At 35.2% G+C, this 20,448-nt stretch overlaps 3 protein-coding genes across 4 annotated transcripts in view; all 3 read left to right on the forward strand.

The window, feature by feature from the left end:
- LOC107670661 (hexosaminidase D-like) overlaps positions 1–2,404 on the forward strand; it is a 12,799-nt gene extending 10,395 nt beyond the window's left edge. The window contains exon 15 of the mRNA XM_016463338.1: positions 2,304–2,404. Coding sequence (XP_016318824.1) covers positions 2,304–2,404 — 101 coding nt within the window. The remainder of the gene's footprint in view (positions 1–2,303) is intronic.
- A 4,537-nt stretch (positions 2,405–6,941) lies between these two features.
- Positions 6,942–15,683, forward strand: LOC107670684 (transcription factor E4F1). Of its 2 annotated transcripts, none has more exons than XM_016463367.1 (14): positions 6,942–7,124; positions 7,976–8,085; positions 8,612–8,702; positions 8,830–8,975; positions 9,082–9,202; positions 9,331–9,483; positions 9,787–9,896; positions 11,454–11,678; positions 11,759–11,873; positions 11,961–12,178; positions 12,252–12,450; positions 13,728–13,879; positions 14,754–14,813; positions 14,933–15,683. In XM_016463367.1, exons 1-14 carry the CDS (start codon positions 7,031–7,033, stop codon positions 15,281–15,283), a joined length of 2,145 nt encoding a protein of 714 aa, XP_016318853.1. In that variant the 5' UTR covers positions 6,942–7,030; the 3' UTR covers positions 15,284–15,683. The 2 variants fall into 2 exon arrangements, with proteins under 2 accessions (XP_016318853.1, XP_016318854.1); XM_016463368.1 differs by having other exon boundaries at positions 9,787–9,875.
- Positions 15,684–18,661: 2,978 nt separating this feature from the next.
- LOC107670677 (delphilin-like) overlaps positions 18,662–20,448 on the forward strand; it is a 30,549-nt gene continuing 28,762 nt past the window's right edge. The window contains 3 exon segments of the mRNA XM_016463360.1: positions 18,662–19,104; positions 19,312–19,362; positions 19,687–19,940. Coding sequence (XP_016318846.1) covers positions 19,017–19,104; positions 19,312–19,362; positions 19,687–19,940 — 393 coding nt within the window. The 5' untranslated portion in view covers positions 18,662–19,016.

Here is a 20,448-nt window from a genome sequence, read left to right on the forward strand (position 1 = left end):
CATTTAAGGAGCCAAGCTGCTGTGTAAACATTACAAGCATTACAATAATGATATTTTATACCTAAAATAATACTCAACCATTTCCTGCATCCTGCTGTACTTCCCGGAATAAGTCTTTAAAGGTGTTGCAAAAAAAAACTTTGCACGTATAGGTAATGGAACATGTCAATTTAAATACAGAAATACATTGCCATTTTGAATATTGCGTTGCAATTTTGCATATTGCATTGCCATTTTGCATATTGCATTTTAAATTGAATTTCATTGCCAAAATAAATGAATGAAGTCTTCTTCAGAAGAATGACAAAAACAGACTTATAATTCCTAAGAAATGCTTAGGAAGCATTGGGTGACATTTGTGAATCAACTTAAATGTTATTTCTTTTACTTTATTAGTAAGCAGATATCTATGAGGCAAGGTCCATACTTTCTCCCAAGGTATATTCTCCACAATGCTATTCCAATAAGGTATTATGTAAGGGATTATTGTTATCTCTCTCTGTAAAAGAGCTCTAATTTTATAGTTATTTTTTGTTGATCTGCAGAAAAGCAAACACTTCCGATCATTGTGTCAGTTAAATTCAGAGTGTAAGTACATGGCCATGGAAGTGTAGGACCTTGCAACAGAAAAGACACACCAGAGGGAATGGCATTGAAAACAACAGCATATTCATCAGCAGATACAGGAATATTATATTTCTGTAAGAAATCAGAGTAGTTGTAAAGTCTGCCTTGTGAATTAAAAAGCTGTCCAACTAAAAGAAGATTGTTTTCGAACCAGTTGTCAAAGAAAAGTGATTTATTCTTGTAAAGAATATCCTTATTGTTCCATAAATAATATCTGTGCGGAGAAAAGTTGTGTTTGTATATTAAGGACCAGGCCAAGAGCATCTGCTTATGGAAATTAGAAAGTTTGATAGGGATTTTTAAAACATTATAATATTTGTGAATCAACTTAAATGTTATTTCTTTTACTTTATTAGTAAGCAGATATCTATGAGGCAAGGTCCATACTTTCTCCCAAGGTATATTCTCCACAATATTATTCCAGTAAGGTATTATGCAAGGAATTGTTGTTATCTCTCTCTGGAAAAGTTGTTATTGTTTGTTGATCTGCAGAAAAGCAAACACTTCCGATCATTGTGTCAGTTAAATTCAGAGTGTAAGTACAAGGCCATGCAACAGAAAAGACACACCAGAGGGAATGGCGTTGAAAACAACAGCATAATTCATCAGCAGATACAAATATTATATTTTTGTAAGAAATCCGAGTAGTTGTAAAATCTGCCTTGTGAATTAAAAAGCTGTCCAACTAAAAGAAGATTGTTTTCGAACCAGTCGTCGAAGAAAAGTGATTTATTATTGTAAAGAATATCCTTATTGTTCCATAAATAATATCTGTGTGGAGAAAAGTTGTGTTTGTGTATTAAGGACCAGGCCAAGAGCATCTGCTTATGGAAATTAGAAAGTTTGATAGGGATTTTTAAAACATTATAATAGGAAATTCAGGCCACCAACTTTAGAAAAAATATAATTTGGGATAAAATTCCAAAGTGAGGAGGGATTTTTAAGGAAATTCTTGAGTCAATTAAGTTTAAAAGTATTATTTAAAGTAGTAAAATCTACAAAATCCAGTCCCCCCTGTTTTGTTGGGTTCATTATTACAGATTTCCTAATATAGTGAGTTTTATTTTTCCAAACAAAATTGTTTAACATGCTATCAATTCTTTTTAATGTTCCTTTATCAACCTCCAAGGAAAGAGCAGCATAAGTCAGTCGAGACAATCCTTCGGCTTTAGAGAGTAAAATTCTTCCTCTTATTGATAAATCTCTCTGCAGCCACGAGTTAAGTTTTCTTTGGGTTTTCACTATAGAGGGTCGAAATTTAGATTACATCTTGTTTTTTGGTCTTTATTAATTAAAATTCCTAAGTATGTAACTTGATCTTTCACAGGAATGTTACATATAGAGGGAACATCACAGCGTTTGATTAACTCACATTTGTTGATATTTAGGCAGAGACCCGAAGCTCTGGAAAAGGACTCAATCAATCTAAAGGGATTTAGGAGGCGTCATTCAGAAATAAAGTAGTGTCGTCAGCCAGCTGGCTAATAATAATTTGTCTATCGTCAATTGTGATACCTTGTAAATTATTAGTGGAAATATGCAGAGCTAAGAACTGAGAGGCAAGTAAGAATAAATATGGAGATATAGGACAGCCTTGTCTTACTCCACGTGACAAATCGAATCTTGGTGAGGTTCCGAATTTTAACTTAATAACACTATTATTATTTCTGTATAAGGTCCTGATGGCTTTACAGAAATAATCTCCAAACCCAAATTTGTCAAGAGCTTGAAATATGAACTTGTGCTCAAGCGAATCAAAGGCTTTGTAGAAGTCTAGGAAAAGCAGGAAACTGTCATTAGGAACGAGAATCTCGTAATCTAGAAGATCTAAGACTAATCTTATATTATTCGTAATGTGACGTTTCTCCATAAAACCTGATTGTGATTCATCAATAATAGAGTTAAGGACATCTTTAATTCTTCTTGCTAAAACTAAAGCTAAAATTTTGTAATCATTATTTAAGAGGGTGATTGGCCTCCAGTTTTCTAGACACTCTTTATCTTTGTTGGGTTTGGGTATCAGGGTGATGACTCCTTGTGTCATGGTTGGTGGAAGTGCTTCCAACTCAAGGCTTTCTTCGAACACTTTTAATAAGAAAGGAGATACATTTTTGTCAAACATCTTATACAGCTCAGCGGTTAGACCATCACTGCCCGGACTTTTATTATTTTTTAAACTCTTAATTGCCTGTAGAATTTCTGATTGAGAGATATCGCCATCACAAGCTTCTTTATCTTCTAATGAAATAACTTTATTTTGATTGACAGAGTCAAAAAACGAGTTGGCTGAATTATCACAATATCTTGATGTATATAAGTTATTATAGAATTTGGAACAATAAGCAGCTATTTCTTTAGGATTATCAAGAACTCTAGTTCCTTTATCAACCTCCAAGGAAAGAGCAGCATAAGTCAGTCCAGACAATCCTTCGGCTTTAGTGAGTAAAATTCTTCCTCTTATTGATAAATCTCTGCAGCCACGAGTTAAGTTTTCTTTGGGTTTTCACTATAGAGGGTCGAAATTTAGATTACATCTTGTTTTTTGGTCTTTATTAATTAAAATTCCTAAGTATGTAACTTGATCTTTCACAGGAATGTTACATATAGAGGAAAGATCACAGCGTTTGATTGACATTAACTCACATTTGTTGATATGTTTTTATTTGGCGTACTATTTATACGCACTGATAATTTGATTACGGTGATTATTCGTAATGTGACGTTTCTCCATAAAGCCTGATTGTGATTCGTCAACAATAGAGTTAAGGACATCTTTAATTCTTGCTAAAACTAAAATTTTGTAATCATTATTTAAGAGGGTGATTGGCCTCCAGTTTTCTAGACACTCTTTATCTTTGTTGGGTTTGGGTATCAGGGTGATGACTCCTTGTGTCATGGTTGGTGGAAGTGCTTCCAACTCAAGGCTTTCTTCGAACACTTTTAATAAGAAAGGAGATACATTTTTGTCAAACATCTTATACAGCTCAGCGGTTAGACCATCACTTCCTGGACTTTTATTATTTTTTAAACTCTTAATTGCCTGTAGAATTTCTGATTGAGAGATATCGCCGTCACAAGCTTCTTTATCTTCTAATGAAATAACTTTATTTTGATTGACAGAGTCAAAAAACAATTTGGCTGAATTGTCACAATATCTTGAAGTATATAAACACCGCTTCTGCATCTCGTAACGATATGTTTTATGAAATGTAGTGAAGTAAAAAGTACAATCTTATGCTTTGGAATATAGTTGTCACAAAGCAAGGCCAGAAACAACAGGTAAGTGCAAAACAGGATGGTTTATTGATTGGATATGCAGCGGAAAATTCTTCCTCTTATTGATAAATCTCTCTGCAGCCACGAGTTAAGTTTTCTTTGGGTTTTCACTATTAGAGTGTCGAAATTTAGATTACATCTTGCTTTTTGGCCTTTATTAATTACAATTCCTAAGTATGTAACTTGATCTTTCACAGGAATGTTACATATAGAGGGAACATCACAGCGTTTGATTAACTCACATTTGTTGATATTTAGGCAGAGACCCGAAGCTCTGGAAAAGGACTCAATCAATCTAAAGGGATTTAGGAGGCGTCATTCAGAAATAAAGTAGTGTCGTCAGCCAGCTGGCTAATAATGATGACTCCTTATGTCATGGTTGGTGGAAGTGCTTCCAATTCAAGACTTTCTTTGAACACTTAATAAGAAAAGAGATACATTTTTGTCAAACATCTTATACAGTTCAGCGATTAGACCATCACTGCCACCAGTATTAGTGGAAATATGCAGAGCTAAACTGAGAGGCAAGTAAGAATAGATATGGAGATATAGGACAGCCTTGTCTTACTCCACCTGACAAATCGAATCTGGGTGAGGTTCCGAATTTTAACTTAATAACACTATTATTATTATTTCTGCATAATGTCCTGATGGCTTTACAGAAATAATCTCCAAACCCAAATTTGGCAAGAGCTTGAACTATGAACTTGTGCTCAAGCGAATCAAAGGCTAGAAGTCTAAGACAAGCAAAACTGTCATTAGGAACGAGATTCTCGTAATCTAGAAGATCTAAAACTAATCTTGTATTATTCGAGCCCGGTCTCATGAAAATGCGTATAAATAGTACGCCAAATAAAAACGAAAACTCGTGGTATTGATACGCAAAATCATTATTTAAGAGGGTGATTGGCCTCCAGTTTTCTAGACACTCTTTATCTTTGTTGGGTTTGGGTATCAGGGTGATGACTCCTTATGTCATGGTTGGTGGAAGTGCTTCCAATTCAAGACTTTCTTTGAACACTTAATAAGAAAAGAGATACATTTTTGTCAAACATCTTATACAGTTCAGCAATTAGACCATCACTGCCCGGACATTTATTATTTTTTAAACTCTTAATTGCCTGTAGAATTTCTGATTGAGATATATCACCGAAGCTTCTTTATCTTAAATAGCTTTATTTTGATTGACAGAGTCAAAAAAACGAGTTGGCTGAATTATCACAATATCTTGATGTATATAAGTTATTATAGAATTTGGAACAATAAGCAGCTATTTCTGTAGGATTATCAAGAACTCTATCATTTGTTCAGAGACGATCAATAGAAACATATAGCATTGGATCTTTCCAACCTAAAGAAATAGGTTCTGTTCTCCTTCTTCCAGCCCTTAGCTTTGGATCTGTACAACTCATCTAATTTATTCTGTAGTTTAGAGTATTCAGTGTTTTGAGTATCTGTCAATGGTTCCCTAAATGATAAAGCAGAAAGCTGTGAAAGAACTTCATCTTCAATTAATCTATTTTGTTTTGTTATATTACTTCCAAATTTTCTTAAGAATTTCCCTAATTCATATTTTAGAAGCTCCCAATTCCGTCCATAAGCTTGTTCTGATTCAGCCCTTTCCCAGTAAATTTGGATTAATTCATCAATCTGATGTTTGACCTTTTCATATTTAAGAAGAGAACTGTTTAGTTTCCAAAGCGACGCTTTAGAAGTATTAATTGTAGTATTTTGTGATAAATTCGGTGGACTTACCCATTAGGCAAAGGTAGGCGACCGCCTTGGGCCCCCAAAAGCCAAGGGCCCCCTAAAATGCTATTCATATATATGCGCATTAAGCGCTGACATGTGAATGGTTGCTGTTTACGGTGTTCATTACCATGACAACCATCCAAGTTGAACGTGCTTTTTGTGTATCCTGCTTGAAGGAGATGAAAATATCATGCATCTGAAGCTGTAAATATTAATCTAATTAAATATTGAGAAACAGTGTGTATTATATGTTTTTAATTGTTTTAAATGCCGCTTACTCATTTATGAGAAGGAACCAAGTAGAGAACACATACGCAGTTACTTTTTTGGTTGATATAATCCTTAGGTGTGTAAATGTATAATTGCCTTTTCATTATTTTTTTACTAACTAAAAATAAGGTGGACTTACCCATTAGGCAAAGGTAGGCGACCGCCTTGGGCCCCCAAAAGCCAAGGGCCCCCTAAAATGCTATTCATATATATGCGCATTAAGCGCTGACATGTGAATGGTTGCTGTTTACGGTGTTCATTACCATGACAACCATCCAAGTTGAACGTGCTTTTTGTGTATCCTGCTTGAAGGAGATGAAAATATAATGCATCTGAAGCTGTAATTAAATATTGAGAAAAAGTGTGTATTATATGTTTATAATTGTTTTAAATGCCGCTTACTCATTTATGAGAAGGAACCAAGTAGAGGACACTTTCTGATTCAGCCCTTTCCCAGTAAGTTTGATTAACTCATCAATCTGCTGTTTGACCTTTTCATATTTAAGAAGAGAATTGTTTAGTTTCCAAAGCGATGCTTTAGAAGTAGGCTATTAATTGTAGTATTTTGTGATAAATTAATTGAAATATAAATGGCATTATGGTCAGTCAGTGGACTGTTGCTAATATTAATAGAGATATTATTATTTATTAATGTTTTAGAGATCAACTAATAATCGATTCTGGATTGCCTTGAACGGTCTTTGTTACACCAAGTGTACTGTATTACATCCGGGTACATTCCTCTCCATATATCAACCATCAACTACATCAAATGTACCCATAAACGCTATAAGATTTGAGTTTGAAGAAGCTGCTTCCGGAGGGTGTCGAGCTAACATGTTATTCATTACTATGTTAAAGTCACCACCTAAAATCAGAAAGGCAGGAGGATATTTGCCTAATGCAGATGAAAGTTTTTGATCTAAGTGCAGTTTCCCGCAGCAGAGTTGTATCCATAGAATGAGCGCGCCTTTATTTTGAATCTATTTTGACGTGCTCGTTCTCCCTCCCCGAGCCGCCCTTTTGTTGTTATGACTACGAGGTCGTAAATCCGCCATGTTTTCCCTGTTGAAGCGTTGCGACAGAGACGGAGGTCTGGAACGACATGACTGAAGAAAATAATAATACGGCAGCAACAGTTACCGACCAAGCGGAGCATGGCAACATCATCACCATCCAAACCACACTCGGAGACGAAGGTAGAAACAATGGGATGGGACGCAGTCGCGTGGTAAAAACTTGATTAAATGTGTGGGCCTAACTTTGGCTCGTTCAGTCACGCTAACAGAGTCTCCGTAAGCCGCAATGTTGTTTTTGACCAGCATGCTAATGCTGCTTAGCATCGGTCTGTACTGGATGAAGATCTGACAACACACATGTTACTGCTGCAGCAGTCCAAGACTGATATTAAAACCGCACGGCAGCAGGATTCGGCTGTTTATTCACCTATGGACACCTTTGGCTCTGTGAATTTTCTTTTTTTATGTCTATCAACTCTATGAAAACACAATTTCCACAACAAAGTCATTTGCACCTCAAATTAAATATTTTGTTTAATAGCATTCTGGGATGGAAATGACATATTTATAGACTAAATAGTTTTGTCTTTGTAAAAGTCATGTAAAACATGTAATATTTTATTAATAAATGAAAGTTATAGTACAAAAACACAACAAAATTACTGAAACTTGAACTGAAATCATTATGAAAATATAAAAACTAATCCAAAATGTTAATAAAAACTATAGTATATAGATGTTTTAAGTTATATTAATTGTATTATAACATTAAATTACATATTGTAAAGTATATAACTTAATAAATATTAATAATTAACATTTTATTTTACAATTAAAATATTAAAGCGTATTATTTTATAAATGTATTTTTTATTTAAAAAAAAAACCTATTGGACGCCGCAGTTGTGGGAAAATTTGTATTATATTCCTGTTTATTGCATTCTTTGTTTCATGTTGCATAGATACTTTTGCGATATGTATGATCCGTTAAACTGAAATGAGATATGCAATATTTTGGTGTTCCCTCTCAGATGAGGATATTCATAAATGCGGGAGATGTCTGGAGGAGTTCTCCGCTCTGGATGCTTTCATCCAACATAAACTCAGCAGGAGCTGCAAGCGTCCTCAGCAGGACCATCAGGTTTGTGTGAAATTATATCCTTCCTCATTTACTGGATACTTTCATATCCAGAGTGATTGACTACATATTTATTATTCATCAAAGAATCCTGAAAAAAATTGATCATGTTTTCCACACAAATATTAAACAAAAACTTTTTGCATGATTGATAATAAGAAATGTTTTTTGAGCAGCTAATCATCATATTGGAATGATTTCTGAAGGATCATGTGACACTGAAGACTGGAGTAATGATGCTGAAAATTCAGCTTTAACATCACAGGAATAAATTACATTTTACAGTATATTCAAATAGAAAGCAGTTATTTAAATTTTTAATAATATTTCATGATATTTCTGTTTTTACTGTAGTTTTGATCAAATAAATGCATCCCTGCTGAGCATAAGAGACTTTTTTCAAAGTCATAAATGATCTTACTGACCCCAAACGTTTAAACGGTAGTCTGTGAGCATCATATACTCAAGAAGCTGTACAAAATGTAAGCTAAGGATACATCAGTGCTCATCTGTCTGTCTCCTTCCTCAGACAAATGTTGTCCCTAATGAAGCTGCTTCCATTGATGTGAAATTAAGTGAAAATGATAGTTCATCTGATGAAGCGGGAACGTCGAATGCAGGTACTTCACTTTTGATTTAGTGAAGTCAATAAAATATAACTGTCATTGTATTGAGGGATTTGAATTGAACATAATTTACCAATCCATCTGTCTTTGGGTACTAAATCAAGTCGCTTGGTTTCTTTAGACAAGGGAGATAAAGCGGCGGCTGGAGGAAAAAAGAGAAGCCGCTCTGCAAGCGAGGATGACAGTTCCAGTCCTACAAAAGTCGTTTGGAAGTTAAACGCAGAGGGACGGTACATCTGTGAGATATGTGAGAAGACCTTTAAAACGGTACAATATTAGATCATTTTTATGCATTTGAATACTTATCTTATTTGGGAATATGCAAGCAAAACTCACTTCAGTTGTAAATTTGATCCATTTATTTGTCCCGCAGACAAATATTCTCAGAACCCACATGTTCACGCACACGGACCAGAAGGATTTTAAGTGTGAAATATGCGAGACTGCTTTTAGGACCAAGGGGTCGTTGATCCGGCACAAACGTCGGCACACAGGTAAAACTAAGCTGTGTGTGAAGTGGCGTCTTTGTACTGGACTCTGCTAAGTAGTGAAAGTTATTTAGTGTCTGTGTAAACTTTTATGCACGTCTTTCTAAGTATTATGATATCATTTCCTTTGGCAGATGAGCGTCCGTACCGCTGCAATCAGTGTGGACTGGCGTTCAGAGAGTCCGGAGCGCTAACCAGACATCTGAAGTCTCTCACACCTTGCACTGAGAAGATTCGCTACAGTCAGTGTAAAGAGATACTTGTTAGCAAGGATGGAGTTCAGAAAGGTACGAAGCTTTCATAATGACCTTTTCAGCGACGGATCTTTTCTTCCATATTGTGATGTACGTCCGAGTGTAATGGATTATAAATGATTGGTGAAGACTGGCATATGTCACCAGAGAGAAGTCTGTTTTGATTTAACATTACAAGGTGAAAAACTGAATGAATACATTTTTCAGAATAAGATCTATAGCATGCATTTAGAAAATAGATGGTGAATTTTCATTTCATGCCGACATTCTTTTTCATGTGGAAACTGTTGTGCGTGTGAGGTTTTCTGATTGTATTGCTGTTGGGTATCGTTCTAGAAGTTCAGCTGTCCTCTCCTGAACCTGAGAAGGAGCAGATTCCTGTCGTGAGAGTTGTGGAAGCTGGTCAGGAGATCATCCAGATCGAGGTGGTAGGACAAGTGCAACAGGTCTGAGACTAACAAAGCTAGTTAATTAATTACAAATATTTTTGGTGCAGAAAAGCATGTTGAATTTCACTAATTCAAAAAAGCACAGTTATTGCTTTTTTGGGTGCTGCAATTTAACCTATTTTTACATTTAGGCAAGTCTCAACAGTAGGACCAGTAGTTGAGATTTCTTTTTGCTTTGCCAACATTGATAAGATTATATAATTAAAATAATTTAAAACTGATATTTACTTATATTTTTAGAATGTTGAGCTCTGTATGACAATTCAGTTGCATTATCATGAATCATAACACTTTACAAGGTTCAATGTATTACTTGTATTAGATATCCTTGAACTAACAATGAGAAATACATTTACATAATTTATTAATCCAGTTCTATATGTATAGATTTCTACATGTACTGTAAATGTTTTAGTATTTTAGGTTGTATGGATTAACAGGTAACATTTTACAATAAGGTTCCATTAGTTAATGTATTAACATTACTTACAGTATTTATTTATCTTTGTTAATGTTAGTTAATGAAAATACAGTTGTACGTTGTTAGTTCATGGTAATTCACAGTGCTTTAACTAATGTTATAAAACGGATAGTTCCGGCCCTTGATTCTGATTGGCTGAGCCACATTCAAAGTTGTTGTAAATTACTCTACAAACATACACATTTGTTTACGTTTGTGTGTTGCTTGGCAACAACTTTGTTGCAACCACAACCGATTCCGAGGAACTACATTGTTTGGCGGAAGAATAATGTTTTTATTAATATTATTACACTTTATTTGCTCTGTTTTATTTTGTGAAACCTTACTACGTATATGGAATAACCATTTTATAAAAGCAATAAGCCCCGTGAAGCCGTGGTTTACAGCGAATTTATAACAGCTAAGGGGGTTTTAGGCACTCCGCTTTGCATCGTGCCTAACAACACCCCTTAACTGTTATAAATTCACTGTAAACCATGACTTCTTGGGGCTTATTGCTTTATTAACAAGCACAACCTTTGATTTTAATAATGCATTAGTAAATGTTGAAATTAACATTAGCTAATATTAATATATGCTGTAGAAGTATTGTTCATTCTAACTAAAGTAGTTAACTAATGCTAACTAATGAACTTTATTGTGAAGTGTTACCAGTTAATGTATTATGAGAAAATATAATTCAACAAAGAACAAAAGTATATTTATAAATTAGCATTTATCTAGATAAATGCTGTAAAAATTGTTGTTCATTGTTAGTTAAGGCTGCCCAAATCATTACTAATGTTATTACCGACAACATCTACTACATTAACAAATGTTAAATAATTAAACCCTTATTACGAAGTGTTATATAAATAATATTATTAAAATGGCTATGAAGCTAAACTAAAAGCTCAGGCCCAAAATTTTTGTAATAGTTTTAAACAAAAAGAAAAAAAAATCTTTCTAAGTAACTTTATCTTTCTTTAGTATAAATTAAGATGCCTGGAAAAGTACAAGGACAATTGTTTATATATTCAGAAGTTGTAACTCGTTTATGTATGTAGTTAATGTAGTTCCTCTGTCCGCAACAGGTCGTGTCTCAGCCTCAAACTGCGACTGTGGTTGAAGCTGACAATCTAATCTGCCAGGCCATCATAAACTCTGGCATCGCGCTGGAGACCGAAGCCACAGAGGCAGCCGAGCAGGCAGAGGCCCGGTCACCTAAAGCAGCCCTGCAGCCTCCTGAGACTGACGCCAGACTCACTGAGATCCAGGTGACAGAAGAATGTGTGGAGACCGTGGCCGAGGAAACACAAGTGAGTTTCTTAAATTGTGACGGCATGTTTTATTCCAATAAAACAACAAAATAAACTTCAAACTTTTTTATCCATTCTAGGATTCGTCTGTGAAGGAAGACGAACCCGTTGAAACAAAATTATACAAATGTCCTCACTGTGAACGCATGTTCAAGACGTTGACCTACCTGAGGGTCCATGTCAAAGGGCATGTTGGTAAGCCCCATTCAAAGCAGTTTATTCATTAACAATATGGAATAGCTGTGTAACAGCTGAGTCCCTGAATATTTTTTTATTTCGCAGGTTACAAGCCGTTTAAGTGCTTAACATGTCAGAAGGAGTTTCTGACGGGCTACGTGCTGAAGAAACACATGGAGACACACGTCAGCGAGCGGCGCTACAAATGCGGAGAGTGCGGCAAACAGTTTAAAGCCATCGGACACGTGCGGGAACACATGAGAGCGCATTCAGACGAGAGGCCGTACCACTGCAGCTTCTGTGACAAGAGCTACAAGACCAAGGTGAGGTCAATATGCAAACACAGTCCTTAGGTTTTACATTGTCATCTTTAAAGCATGGTCTGTCGTGTTCCAGAATGCTCTGCAGGTCCACCATCGCACTCATGGCGAGGAAAAGCCTTACGTGTGTCCACACTGCTCCCGTGGCTTCCGGGAAAAGAGCGCTTTGGTGCGGCACATCCGACATCACACGGGAGAAAAGCCCTTCAAGTGCTCCAACTGTGGCCGGGGCTTTGCTGAGCATGGAACGCTCAACCGTCACCTGCGAGCTAAAGGTTTATAAACATCTATCACTAAAATGATTAATTAATTAATCATTCAAATAATTAAAACACATTTATACTGAAGTCAATGTTAGAAAACAATTAGTACACATAAGTATAATGTGTTTTCTGGCATATTAAAAGTCCTAAATATAAGCTGTAAAACAGATTCTCTATATGGATATCGTATAGAGAATATTGATATCATAGTGTTTTGTATTGCTATTTTGCATTGAATTGAACTAATTTTTAAGCATCTCTTGAAAAATCTGTCTATTATGGTAAAAAAAAAGAACCATAAACCAGTTTTATTTCAGTACGATTTAAATAGTTTTTGTTAATATTTTGAATTAGATTTCATAATTAATTTGTATACTTTCTATTTTCATTTTAGTAATAGTTTTCTTAAGAATGTCTACAGGTGCATCTCAATAAATTAGAATGTCGTGGAAAAGTTCATTTATTTCACACAATTAAAAGAACCAAAGACTGAAACTACTTCAGTCTGTGTGCATTGAATTTATTTAATACACGAGTTTCACAATTTGAGTTGAATTACTGAAATGAACTTTTCCACGACATTCTAATTTATTGAGATGCACCTGCATATAGTATGTATTTTTTTATTAGTTATAATCTATTTAGTTTTAGTTATTAACTTCAGTTATAGTTATATTACAGTGCTTCAACTTAAGTTAAGGGAAATGTTGCCTTGGCTACTAACTGAAATAAAATAAGTTTAAGTTTTTTTATATATTTTTTCCGTTAATGTTTATTTTATTGCAAATAACGAAAATGTACATTTATGCATTTTTTACATTTATTTAGAAGACGCTTTTATCAAAAGCAACTTGCAGTCTGAAGGATCATGTGACACTGAAGACTGGAATAATGTTGCTGAAAATACAGCTTTGTATCTCAGGAATAGGCTACATTTGAAAGTATATACAAATAGAAAACTTATTTTAAATTAAAGTAATATTTTACAATATCACAGTTTTTACTGTGTTTTTGATCCAATAAATGCAGCCTTGGTGAGCATAATAATTTTTTTTTTTCGAAAACATTAAAAAGTCTAGCTAAACTTATACATAACTTGTATATACAGTTACCTGTATTTCAGTTGGCCCTGTACTTGTACTCTGCACAATGACAATAAAGTTGAATCTAATCTAATATAAGTGTATACATAATTGAAGACACTCGAGAGAGACTCTAAGCTATTTATAGACATCATGAATTCTTACAGTCGTCACTTGTAATGACTGTATATGTGTTTGTGTGGTCAGGGGGCTGTTTTGCTGTGCAGCTGAAGGACTCTGAACACGCAGGGAACTCTGAGGAGCAGGAGCTGGCGGCTGAGATCGTATCAGACGACCCTCATGCTGTGCTGGTGGAGTTCTCCTCAGTAGTGGCCGACACTCAGGAATACATCATAGGGGTAAACATCACATGTGTTACGTATACTTCTGTGACTTGATGTGCCAGGGTGGCCAATATATTGCTTATGTGTGTATATAAAATTAGATGAAAATTAATATATGAGCAACATAAAAATTGATTATAATTAATAATGATGAAAATCCAACCAGTTTTATGTGACTTTTTGTTTTAATTAAATTGAATTCATTTTCTTATATAAAATTTCATAGCATTACATGCATATATCAGCAATATTTTTGATTTTCACTACCTTTCACTACTTGTTTTTTATATGAAAAAGTTTGGAGTCAGTAAGAATTTTTTCTTGTTTTTGAAATAAGTCTCTTATACTCACCAAAGCTGCATGTATTTGCTCAGGAATACAGTAAAAACTGTGATATTGTGAAATTTTATTACGATTTAAAATAAATGTTTTGTATTTCAGTATATTTAAAAACGTAATTTATTCCTGTGATGCAAAGCTGTATTTTCAGCATCATTAGTTCATTCTTCAGTGTCACATGATCCTTCAGAAATCATTCTGATATGCTGATTTGCTGCTCAAGAAACATTTAATATTATTATCAATAATATTAAATCGTGCTGCTTAATATTATTGTGGAAACCGTGATTTTAAATATTTTACAATTTTATTTTGTAACTTTTACTGTCACTTTTGATCAGCTCAATGCATTCTTGCTAAATAAAAAAAAAAAAATTTTTTAAGTCATACTGACCCCAAACTTTCAAATGCTAGTGTATATTTAATAATATTTTGGAATAGATATGGATGGCCTAAAGTTTAAAAAAAATATGATAAAGATAGCTGTTGCAATATAGTGATTATAATATTTTTTAAAATACAGATTTATGTTTGATTTTTTTTTTTCCAGACACCATCTGAGGAAGCAACTCAAGGGGAAGAAGTAATAATCCAAGATAATCAGCAGCAGGTTAATTTCAAATTTTTCCCTCACGTCAATGTCAACTTGAAGCAAATATTAGCAAGATGAAAAAGGACAGTTTGTCAGCCAAATGGAGTAACCATATTGCTCGGTGTGTCTGACTTCAGATGGACAGTCACATCATGAAGGTGGTGCAGCAGATCGTCAGCCAATCACATGGAGGCCACCAGATCATCGTGCGTAACGTGGCCGCAGATGAGACCCCAGGCATCTCAGATTGTGGAGACACCATCACCATCGCCACACCTGAGAGCTTGACCGAGCAGGTGGCAATGACACTCGCAAATGCCTTAAGTGACGGCACCATCCTCACGACGACAACAGAGGATGCCATGGAGACACCCCACACCACAGTTACCATGGTAACAGCTGAGAACCTTGAGACAATCGAGCAAGAGGAGCAGTATGTCATTGCTTCACCCGACGAAATGGAAATTCAGACTGTGGTAGTGGTCTAAGATGCAGGTTTTGTTAATTTAATATGTTTTGTTTGTTACATGAACAGCCATGGTGTAGCATGCCAGCTCTCTGGGAGGCCTTAATCAACATGTTTTGCACTGCAAGATGGATTCATAACTTCTGCTTATGGAAACTTTCAGAAGTTTGTGTTGCAGCTGCAACAAGCTGCAGGTTATATTAATGAACTAATGCCATTTTCATTAGATGGTAAAACCATGTTTATTCTATTTGTTTAATGTGATGCTGCCGTATCAGATTTTCTCTCTGATGCATGGCATATAATCATATATGACTATCATCTGCTCATGAATGTATAATAACATGTTGCCACCAATAACAGGGCCCATAAAACACCTGGCAGGGAACGAAAGTACAAAACATTAAATATATTTTTATGTGCCTCTGTATTTTTTCATTCTTTGATCAGTTCTCATTTGTGCATATTTAGTAATGCACAAGTCATCTAAGGAATATTCTGGGCTCAAAAAACACGGTAAGTGTTATTGACTGCATCTGTCAATATTTTGTCCCTCAGTTTGTAAAAACACAAAAATCAAATGGAAGTCTATGGAGCAAGGCTTTCTGGAGGGTTTAAGAGCAGATAAATATGTGCTAGATATAAAAATATAAATATGCTTTTTCAGCAGGACCTTTAATGAACTTCCATTTATAACTTACTGACATGATACCTGCACATTGTTGATGCCTTTCTGCTATTTCAATGTTCACGATCCTAACAGGAGTTGAACATTCGTATATCATTTTGCCCATTGAGGTTAGTAAGCATTTTTTTGATCACCATGGTGATCATATTACCATGTATAATTCACCGTTTAATAGGGCTGGATAACAATATCGATATCTCCATTTTAATCGATTCTCATTTTTACGGAAGGATATCGATTCTTAAATCCCAAGAATCGATTATTCTAGCCTGTTTTCAGTTAATGGATGGAACATTGAAGGGCACCTCCTCCATACAATAAATCGCAATTGTGCTTTGGTACTTTTAATATGAAACAAAGTCTCAGATTTCAAATTCTGTCCATTGTATTGCAGTATTCAAACAATAAATGCCGTTTTGGCGCTGTTTAATGTGGAGTGACAGATTGCCCCTCGATCAACAGACGCAGCAGCGCGAGACGCACGTGAACTAATCATCTCCACATTAATACCAGTTTCAGCACAAAATAAACATGACTAAACATCCGAATGTAAGTTAAAAGAAAGAGTATAATTGATCAATCCGTAGCCTGTCTCATGTAATCGCTCAATCAGTGTTTCAGCCGCGCAAAGACGTCAATATAACGTCTTGTAAACAATGTCACATAACATCACATTTACCTCAGAAAAAACATATTCGGTGACCATAACTCATTAGATAGAAAAATAAACAGTCTCACATGATCCTTCAGAAATCATTCTAATATGCTGATTTCCCCCCCCAGGATTTCAAGATTGAACTTGTGATTGATGCACTGTGCGTTTCAGTCTGCAAGCCCGCATGGCTTATATTGTCTTTAGATGTGGTGATGCAAGCATGAGGTTGATGTATTTTTCTATATCCAGATAGATCGAGGCGGGAGACGCTTCATTCTGGCAGATCGGGGGCATATTGAAGCTCTGGTCACCTTCACTATCTGTTCTCCCTCCCATCACCGCACATGCTGGAGTGCTTTGCCCCTTCAGGCCTTCACATATGCCCATATATAATTACATTTTTCTTTTATTTCCAGCTATAATTGAATCCCTGACCTGACTTGCAAATGATCCATTGAAAAACAGTTGTACCCTCTGGTTTGACATGTTTCAGAGTGATATTAAATAGGATTATCGACGGTCATCTTGTAGTATCCAGTGCCTTTTAAGACACTGTTTTGTTTTTGCATTGTTAACCCTTCATTATAGCCAGCAAAAGCATTATAACCCAATTATATCCCCCAAATCAAAAGAAATACAAGAAAGATATTTTGCATTAAAAATGAGGACATTAGGACCTTTATTTATTTATTTTGACAATTAAGCGCATTTTCTTGTAAAAAAAATATTTTCATTATTTTATTGCTTTAATTTTTTTTTGTTTTATAGTTTAAATAATTTTATTTTACTTTTCAATTGTAGTTGTGTTATTTGTTTTATTTTTGTTTATAAAAAATGTATATACTTTTTTGTATTTAAAATTTGAATACAAAGTTTAGTTTTTTATTTTACTTTTTTTGTTTCAATTTAAATTATTTTTGTTGTTTCAAAACAAATTTGTTTTTGTTTTATTTACATTTTATATATTTTGGTTTTTAGTTTTTGTATTTAAAATCATTTTGTTTTACTTTTATTTTTATTTAGTTATACTTAGTTTTGTTTTAGGTATTTCTTTTATTTCTTTCATTTTGATGTTTTGTTTTGTGACCAAATTGTTTTTTACACATTTTGGGAGATTCACCCTTTTATTCAAAGTTATTTATTTACAGGGAAGTAAACAAAGTACTTTATTTACTTCCAGATATGTTACCCTGGACCACAAAACCAGTCTTAAGTCGCTTGGGTATATTTGTAGCAATAGCCAAAAAAACATTGTATGGGTCAAAATTATCGATTTTTCTTTAATGCCAAAAATCATTTGGATATTAAGTAAAGATCATGTTCCATGAAGATATTTTGTACATTTCTTACCGTAAACATATCAAAACTTATTTTTTGATTAGTAATATGCATTGCTAAGAACTTCATTTGGACAACTTTAAAGGCGATTTTCTCAATATTTAGATTTTTTTTGCACCCTCAGATTCCAGATTTTCAAATAGTTGTATCTCGGCCAAATATTGTCCTATCCTAACAGACCATACATCAATGGAAAGCTTATTTATTCAGATATATAGATGGTATAAATCTCAATTTCAAAAAAATTACCCTTATGACTGGTTTTGTGGTCCAGGGTCACATATACCATAATCTAAGTGTAAGGGAACAGTTGGGTTGTTTTTCTATGCAGAGGTCAAACCAGCAACCTTCTGACTACCAGCCCTGAGCGCCACAGATCTCCTCATTACTTTCTGACGTCATGCTGTAAATGCTATTAATATCATATTAAATCATACCCATCACTGCAGTGTTGGAGGTTAACCATTCCTGCTGTTCTGAGACTGTGCTTGAATAAGGAACAGTTGGAAGAATGATACCGGATCAGATTCTTAGAAGGGGAGTTGGAGTTAAATGTACCAGACTGCATCTAACTGTACCACAGCATCTCTGAGGATCTGTAATCGGAGCGCCATCCTTTGCTGCTCTGACAGGCAGTTTCTGGGTCACTCCTCAGCCCTGAGAGAGGGCCCAATCCACCAGCATCACAGCAACCTTCTGTGAGAGAGAGAGAGAGAGGGAGAGGGAGAGGGAGGTATTTATAGAAAAATGGGGCTTCACTGTACCTTTTTCTTGCAAAAGAATCATTAAAAGACCCAGCTAGCTTGTCCCAGATTTCTGCTCCGTGCTCTGCAAGACGGTTTGAACTGGACTTACTTATTGGAGATGTAGAGCCACGGCTGCAGAGAGCTTGACAGCGCTCTCTTGATCTACACTGGACTGATATCCTCATCAGAGGATCCTCGATGGAGGCTAAACCTGCCAGATCGATTGCTTTTGGTAATGATGGAGCAGTGACTTGTTGAGGAGGGTGATGAGGTGCTGACCTGACGTGACCTCTTACAGCTTGACTTCCACACAGAAGACCCAGAAACCATGATGAGAAGATTTTTGAAGAGCCAGAAGGGTCGTTTCTCTCTTCGCCAAAGCCGATCAGGATCCCGCAGTGCCTCCAAAGATTTCTGTAAGTTCATAAAGCAGAACAGGTGGTAAATGAGAAAAATAGGCTTATATTTTCTGTTCATTTTATTAAAGAACATATATTTTGGAGATGGAGATAGAGAGTGTGTGTGTGTGTGTGTGTGTGTGTGTGTGTGTAGACACACTATCCATCTCTCATGCTCTCTCTCTTTCTATATACATAAATTAATATGTTTCTTCAATTCCACAGACCCAAACCCTAACGTGCTGAGAGATTTCCCACTGAATATTGGTGCGTAAAGTAATTGCTTGACCGTTTTTTTCGCCCGTCTGTTATTAGGTCACAAATTCAATTACAACAACTACAGTATGCTATATGATGAAGTGCTGCAAATGTAATGCGTGAACTGTTCTCTGTCTGATATTTTGTAAATGCAAGGAAGTAGATTTGGTTTTAATAGAAATGGGGATTCTGAAAGTCTTCCCATTTATTTTATTTTACTTTATTTTAAGTAAACAAATATAGCAAGAAGATTTCATTAAATACATTTTTATTTTATAAAGGCTAAATGAAGTTGAATAAAGACTACTTGCCACTTATCTCTCATGTATTGGCTTTTTCCAGAACTGGCCCTTCCAGCAAATAACCAGGGTTGGCCAGAGGACTTTGGCTTTAAGCTGGGTGGAGATGGACCCAGTTACATCCTCTCTGTGGTGGAGGGCAGCAGCGCTTACATGGCCGGACTGCAGCCAGGAGACCAGGTTCTGGAGATCGATGGGCAGAACGTCTCGTCCCTCAGCACCAAAGCCCTCATTGCTCTGGCTCAGACCCTCAAGACTGTGCCACCCAGCATTGGCGTTGTGTCTAGAATTGAACAGGCCAGTTTTTCTTCACTGACATGCCATATACTGTCAACAAAACAGTAACAAAACTGACCTAAATGTGGTTTAATTTGGCGTAATTCAAGAGAAAAAAGCAGTTCATATGGGAAATTGGTTGATTATTAAATAGAAAAGCGAGTTCTTAAAAAATGTCCAAAATTGCCTCTACAGGTGCATCTCAATAAATTAGAATGTCGTGGAAAAGTTCATTTATTTCAGTAATTCAACTCAAATTGTGGAACTTTTCCACGACATTCTAATTTATTGAGATGCACCTGTATATTATCTCTCTATATAAATACAGTTGCCTTAAAAAGTATTTGGACACTTAAGTCAAGCAAAAAATGTATGAATGGCATTGCAACAAATTTTTTTTTTCCTCAAAATAATAATAAAAATAAATAAATAAAATAAATAAATAAAGTAATTTTGAGTTAAGATTTTTTTAGGTGTTTGAAGTCTCTTATTCAGTAATATTGTGAAAATATTATTACAATTTAAAATA

This window comes from Sinocyclocheilus anshuiensis, unplaced genomic scaffold, assembly GCF_001515605.1.
Source record: "Sinocyclocheilus anshuiensis isolate Anshui unplaced genomic scaffold, SAMN03320099.WGS_v1.1 scaffold1165, whole genome shotgun sequence".
Lineage (NCBI taxonomy): Eukaryota > Metazoa > Chordata > Actinopteri > Cypriniformes > Cyprinidae > Sinocyclocheilus > Sinocyclocheilus anshuiensis.

Bases quoted from the DNA above. Each gene is read 5' to 3' on its own strand.
- LOC107670684 (XM_016463367.1), top strand. From the start codon at position 7,031: ATGACTGAAGAAAATAATAATACGGCAGCAACAGTTACCGACCAAGCG. The intron at 9,484-9,786 runs GTACGAAGCTTT...GTATCGTTCTAG, and splicing joins CAAGGATGGAGTTCAGAAAG to AAGTTCAGCTGTCCTCTCCT. The intron at 9,897-11,453 runs GTCTGAGACTAA...TGTCCGCAACAG, and splicing joins TGGTAGGACAAGTGCAACAG to GTCGTGTCTCAGCCTCAAAC.